The sequence below is a fragment of the Austrofundulus limnaeus genome, unplaced genomic scaffold (assembly GCF_001266775.1).
Source record: "Austrofundulus limnaeus strain Quisiro unplaced genomic scaffold, Austrofundulus_limnaeus-1.0 Scaffold199, whole genome shotgun sequence".
Taxonomy (NCBI): domain Eukaryota; kingdom Metazoa; phylum Chordata; class Actinopteri; order Cyprinodontiformes; family Rivulidae; genus Austrofundulus; species Austrofundulus limnaeus.
Genome location: NW_013952601.1, coordinates 508211 through 515241, shown reverse-complemented (window position 1 = coordinate 515241; position 7031 = coordinate 508211). Strand labels below are relative to the sequence as shown.

At 40.1% G+C, this 7031-nt stretch overlaps 1 protein-coding gene across 5 annotated transcripts in view; it reads right to left on the bottom strand.

Annotated features, from left to right (window-relative positions):
• The window catches only part of glra2 (glycine receptor, alpha 2), a 19508-nt gene extending 14710 nt beyond the window's left edge, over positions 1 to 4798 (bottom strand). For 2 of the 5 annotated variants that reach the window (XM_014018683.1, XM_014018682.1), the window contains exons 1-2: positions 4244 to 4796; positions 3544 to 3665 (exon numbers count right to left, since the gene is read on the bottom strand). In XM_014018683.1, coding sequence (XP_013874137.1) covers positions 3544 to 3665; positions 4244 to 4329 — 208 coding nt within the window. In that variant the 5' untranslated portion in view covers positions 4330 to 4796. Of the gene's footprint in view, positions 1 to 3543; positions 3666 to 4243 lie in introns of those variants that run through there. The other 3 variants (XM_014018681.1, XM_014018684.1, XM_014018686.1) reach the window with 3 other exon arrangements.
• Between the last annotated feature and the right edge of the window lie 2233 nt (positions 4799 to 7031).

Below are 7031 nucleotides of genomic sequence, written 5' to 3'. Positions count from 1 at the left end.
ACCATACCATACCATACCATACCATACCATACCATACCATACCATACCATACTGTATCATACTGTACCTTACCTTATTGTATCATATTGTACTATATCATATTGTGCCTTACCGAATCGTATCATTCCATACCAGACTGTATCATTACCTTACCTCATCATAAGATATTGCATGAAATAATACCATACTGTATCGTATTGTATTATATTGTAACCATTTTGTACTGTACCTTAGCTTACTGTACCTTATCCTATCTTATCATATTGTATCATATACCAGATTGTATCGTACCTTACCATACTCTACCTTATCATAAGGTATTGTATCAAATTGTATCGCATCGTATCGTATTGTACTTAGTTAAATAAAGTCTCTCTTTAAATAAATAAAAACAGCAACAATCCTGTCAAAAGTGCTRTACATTCAAATAAAATAGCCCAGAACAAAAAAGTACATAAACCTCCAGGAGAAGAAAGAATACAAAACAACTAAAGCAAGATAACAAAATTCCAGCAAGTTCAATATCAACATATACTGTATCTACAACTGTTTAATTTTTACAATCAACATAATCCAAAATAGATGCCACCACTAATCTATTCTAGAATACACAACATTGGACATGATTCAGTCAGTTTTAGAAATATTGAGCTTAAATTTTTTTTAGTAGCTGACAGTGATCCCCAACTCAAACTTCATGGCCTAATTGATTGTGTGACATCTCATTGTTTAACGTGAGTTTCAGTGTAATGTTACTATCAACATTTTACTAAAACAGCWATACTGTCATCTTTTAACATAGAAAGATAGTTTTAGTTTAAAACTTTGGCATGGATACCAGAAGCTGATATGCATTTGTTTAAAGTCTATAAATGATTTTATGATTACGTACAAGTATCAGTTGCAACAGCAGCAACACTTCTGATCAAGTCTTCCAGGAGAAATGTCAAAGTATTTCTGCAAGAATGACCATTCAGTTCAAGGCTGACGGCTGCTGTAAATGTTTATAAATTAGCTTTCACGTAAACCCTCGTAAAACTTTTGAAACTGGAGCTGTTATCAGGCATCAGCAGCTCACTTTGGTCTTGGTCCTGTTTCTCTAAATGGAGGTTGTTCAATAACTTACAACAAATAATAACTGTTCATAAAATTTTTACAGAAACCCACTTTAAAGGATCTTGAACTGTCCCACTCACTTTGAGGTCAGTGTCAAATTAGCATCCCCTCTCCAACACTGTGAGTAAAACGTACCCAGCATGCTCCAGTGGGTAGAGCTTGTTTTTTTCCCTCCTCCAAACAGAACTAAARTCTTCTTGCAAGACTTACACGCCTTTTAGAGCCACAGCACATCTTTTTTCCCAAGCTGATAAGTGAAGTTGTAAGCTCTTCCCACTGCCCTTCCCCTGTGTTTTCTTCATCAATATTTCATGGGACTTGGTATTAATATTTGCCTCTGCTTGTCTACAGGTTGCTACAGTTTTCCAGCAGAGGCAGAAAAATAGGGCTGTATCTCCTGCCAACAAAAAGAAGAAGAAAAAAAAAGGCACGGAAATCTAGGTCAGCCTTCGGAAACGCTGTTCGACGTTCTTCAAAGTAGCAGGTTCACAAGCAAAACTAACTGTTTACAGTGCGGTCTCTTAGGGGCAGATGTGTTTGTTTCCTGGCTGTAAAAGCAGAAGAATGCTTTTAAGTCTATATCTAACAGTGTATCTTGGAGCAGGATTAAGGATCAAATATGTTTCATCAGCAATTTACAGAATTTATTCAGGGTTCTTAGTAAATTTAGAAAAGTGTGGAGTTTATTCYTCAGGGTTTTCCAGGTCTGGATGAGTATAGAAAAAGGTTTCAAAAGGGAGACTTTCTAAAAGTTAAGAGAGATGGGGCAGGGGAGGGTGGTATTATATATTCCAGGCACATAGTTCCATTCTGTACCAAAATCAAGTAACTATGTTACCTTCAGATGTAAAAAAAAACTGTATATTGAAAATAATTTTAACTTGACATCATACGTTATCTAAACACCTTGAAATTAGCCTCTGTCTCTCAAACTCCTGCCGTTTCAGACACTCCCACTTCAGCACTTTTTCAAACAATGTTTCGAGGGTGGCGTGCTCTGTGGAGAGGGAGCTTTTTACAATGTTTGATGGAGACTCAAGGTTACATCCAACGGCAGCAATGTATCTGTCATGGTTTGTCAGTTTTTCACCTTGGTTTTCCTTGTGTTTCTATGTTCCCCAGTGTGTATCTGCCCAGCTGMTCCTTATTAGTCTGATTGTCACCCTCGTGTTTCTTACCAGGTGTTTTCAGTTCATCAATTAGTTTGTCAGTGTATTTAAGTCCTGTCTTGTCTCAGTCTGATGTTGGTTCATTGTGTTCTGTTCCCCCTGCTTGTGATCATCGTCTACCTGGTAAGTTTTGAGCTGCCTTCAGTACATTTTTGTTAGTTAATAAATCTTTTTGTTACATTCATGGAGCCTGCCTGCACCCTGGGTTTTTTCCTGCCAAATCCTGTCAGTATCAAATAAAACGCACGAGAAGAGGATTTAATTTATGCTACATCAATGCATAATATGCAATAATTAATCTACAGTTAAACTAATCAGATTTTTTATTACTCTAAATGGTAACATTATTTATAATAAAAATTGTTTTAAAAAAGATGTAAATCCTGTGATTAAATGCTTAATCTGTTTTTCTYTTTTATTATTACAGTCTGCTCTTTACTGTATTTGGAAAATGCCTGGCAACTGTCCAAACTGTAAAATCAGCAGGAACTGTTCCTACTTAGCTCTGAAAAAAGCCCCCATATCTGACTGAAAAATCAGAAAATTTGAACCAGGAAAAATGTTAAAATTGTGTTGGAAGCCCATTTATCCCCTTTTCCCCATCCAGGCTGTTAACGTCTTTTCTCAATCTTCACATTCTAACATTTACCTCTCCTCCCAAATGAATCACAATAATTTATCATAAACTTTGTTTCTATTTTGTTTGTTTTTTTTAATTTATTTACTGGTGCCGCTTAACCCCAAACACTCCCATCCCACAACCTGAGTGGACCTTTGCCCCTTTCTACATCACTCTGGTGACAGAATCTGCGTGTGTYGTCAGCATAAAAGCAACAACAGTAGCTGCCCTGCAGCCACACCACCGGGGCCCMATCCATCATTTGGGCCAGTCATGATGGCATCTCTGTTTACTGTGATGACTTCTGCAAGCACTGTCCTGATTTTGAGCTAATATATTTAACAAAYATGGGGATTCTTCCTCAAACAGTTTTAACAGATAAAACCAAGCARGTAAAAACACCAGGAGGAAGTTAGACTAAAATTCCAGCCACTGTTGCTGTTWTTGAAGTGCCTGATTGTTGCCATCAAGAGGCTTTTGAAGCCCAGTATCATGGCAACAGTGGGGAAAAGTGATTAAAAAATGGTCGTGCTTGCACTTACAGTCACACTTCTGGGGCTATTTGTGTTTTTGCAATACGTGGGAGGTGAAGCGTGTTTGCCAGTGTTCTTCTTAAGAGTAAAATGATCACAAACAAACCTTTAAAATTGGGTCTAATGCGTGCATCATAGCCGGACGTGCGACCCATGAGTGAGTCCAGAAAGTCTGATGGAGACATGTTGGAGGAGGATCTGGAATCGTGCTCCTTGGCATCCGTGACTCTAAATGCACACATGGTGGGGGAAAAAAAAAACACTCGATCAGAAAAGAAAGAAGTCACAGCCCAGAAAGCAGGAGTTAAAACCTTATCTGTCGCCTAGCAGCAGCAGCAGCAGCACAAGCTGCCTGGGAGTGATGGCACATGGAAACCTGAAAAATGAGTTAATGCGCGCACACACACATCAGCCCATCGGATGGGATTTAGTGGATATCTCCTTCAAGACAGGATTAATTTTGTTCATGATGCAAGATTCCTGCAGGGATAAAGCAGCAGGCTGCCAATTTTAACAGTGGCACTASAGGAACACTGTTGAGATGGCACAAAAGCAATAAAAAATGTCTAAACCCACGTGCGTAAATACCAGGATCAATTATGAAGCAAACGAAACAAAAGCAGGTAAACATTGTAATATTCCAAATTTACAATTAAATTGTAACTCTATAGTGTAACTTTACAAAAAAATGACACATTTTTTAAGTTTGAAAAGCAGAAATAATGAGCTTATTTCATAGTTTCKGTAATTAAGCATGTAAAGAAAAACAAACTTAAGGATCCAAAGCTTTACGCGTTTCAGCTCACCTGAAGTTGTTTGTCTCCATGAAATACGTGACTAAAGCTGCCAGGACCATAATGAAGGAGTGATTCATTCCCGGTGGTTTCCCCATGTGCTCACTTTTCTATTTCTCCCATATGTTTCCATTGGTCAAACAAGTAATCCAAACAGGGACGCCGCTTCCTTCCTGAGCGAGCCTGACCAACACGGGAGGCATTCCTCAGCGCAGCCACGGATCATGGCTGAGTTTCGCCAAACTCACACAGTCAGAGCGGAGGTGTGAGGAAACATCGGTCCTGGTTGTGGTTTAAAGATATAAAACTCTCCAAAAATAAAATGATAATAAAAATAATAATAAACGCAACGACGGGGCAGCTTCTCTCTCTCTCTCTCTCTTCCTTTTTTTCTTTTCTTTTTGGCGTCGGATTCAGATACGCGCGCCTTCTGTGGTTGATCTGTACTGCTATACTTCTGGAGTGGGAACCGTTTTCAGGTGGCGGGTGTTGGGAGGAGTGGAGATGGAGGGGGGTGCAGTCTAAGAAAACGGGGAGAGGAACGCCTTTTCTTCAGTTCAGCACTTGGACAGCTCCCGGTTCGCCTTTACGCGCAGGCGCAAGGCTTTAAAAAAAAGGGGGGAAGTGGTGGACGTGAGTTGGGTCTTAATAAATCTAATAAAAGAGAAAAGTAAGCACCAGGTTGACAACCAAAACTCTTGTTTTTTTTTCTTCACATGATGATTTGTCGGTTTCTGCCTCTTGACGGGGAAACTCCCCAAAGCGCGCAGCTGCGCACTGAGACCGCTTTTCTTTTGGATTTTTCGYCCTCTTTCGTTTTTAGATGAAAGACTTCCCATTGATTGTGTGTAGCTGATGACTTCACTCACATCCATGATGTTTCAAGGATGCAATTCCGATGAAATACTGATTTATTGCTCCCTGGGGGTGGATAWCATTGACTCCCACTCCGTCCTTGACTGTATTTTTACGCACCGTGCAATGTATATATTTTTCCTCTCCCCTCCACCTCTCTTTTATCCACGTCAGTTCAAACCAGCCTACATCCTTGTAGGAAAAAAAAAGTGTAAACAAAAGACGCACCAGCCATGAGCCGCTGGGAGAGTATTTGGTACCCCGGTTGCCCTGGAAACAGATTTCCGAGGCACATCGCTGGAAATGCTGAAAGGTTGGCCTCCCAGAGCGAAACTGAAGAGAGCAGACTGATGGTCACAGGCGTGGGGTGGGAGGGGAAATGTGYTACAGGGGTGGTAAGAAGCCTCAGGGTGCAGGAGCCGAGGTTTCCAGGCCACCACATCGGTTTCAGGTCAGGGTAAAGCCTCTGTAGTGATGCAGATTCTGGATGGAGAGCTGGGTGAGAATAAGCCTGTGTGTGTGTGTGTGTGTGTGTGGTGGGGGGGGGGTATGGACCACGAGCATGAATGAGTCATTCCACATGAGCACACAGGCATGTGTTGCGGAGGAAGCGGATAAACTTGGTGCACGAAAAGAAGAAAAGAAAAAAATTGTGAATCTTTCATTCACATCAAGCCAACCGTGCACGAGCATTGTGCTGTGAGATCCACATCTCATGCTCCACTGTGACACGCTGGGGGCCAAATTGCATTTTAGTGTGATACTTGTCCAGTTAGCAGATCGCCTTCAGCCCGAGGAGAAGTAATCTTCCTCCTATTAAAGCTCCAGACTGAATTACAAGTGTCACATTGTGTTCGCAGACTTGAAAAAATGTCCCATCTGGGCCGTCGACATGAAGCTTCTCCTTTAAAGAATTAACTTTCCTCTTAATTATTTAACAGTTTTGCCTTTTTTAATTAGTCAGAACTTCTGCTTTGTCTCACAGGTTATCTTTCCTCATGTCTTCATGAGAATGGCTCAGGTGTCAAAGTGTCAGCAGAAGGGCAAAAATAACATCTAGAAAAGCACTTTTCTTCTTTAATGAATCCATTCCCAGCAGATAAGAGCCAGATTTATATTTCTTTTTTTTATTTCACATCTCTGCGATGGCTGCAGTTGGCATGTCTGTGTTATGACAACCCACCAGAGCTTCAATTGGCCATTAGTTTCCAGGAAGAAAAGACTTCAGGCCAGGTGGGTCACGCAATTAAAGGAGAACAAGTCAAATCTGCATGTTAATGAGGGAGGAGGATGTTTGCCTTCCTCTTTTTTTTTCTTTGGCAAAGGGGAGAATAAAGACAGAGTGATCTTTTTTGACAGGAAGTGTCTGTCTGCTTCCACAAAGAAATTAAAATTACAGGCTCAAGAGACGCAGGATGGGATGTTTTAAAGCCTTCCAAAGAAAGGTTGTTGTCTGTTATTCAGCAGGGAATTACAGGCTTTACACTATCTGAGTTGATTTGTTGTTCAAAATATTGTGGAAACATTTGGATTTTATGAATAAATCAAAAGGCTTACTCTGATTTATTTTGGTCAGTATTTATGTTTTTTTGGTCATTTTAAGGTGGCCTTTTGTATTTAAATGTTAGTTTATTTTCTGTGTTCTGTYACTCTGAGTTTCTCTGTACATTTTCCCCAGAACTTTCCATCTTTTCAGTTCCTGCTCCTTGCATATGCCCCACCCACTCTCACCTGTTCCCTGTCCCATTAAACTCTCCTGCCTCCCATTTCCTCATCAGCCTCCATCCTTTTAGTCTCCCTGACTCCATTACATCATTCTTACCATGTGTGATTTGTCTTCAATTTTTTTTAAGTTTTGCTGCCACGTCAGCCCTTTTGTTTTAATGAAAGTAAAGTTTAGGTAAATAATTCTTATTTTATATTATATTACTGTATATTATATTAT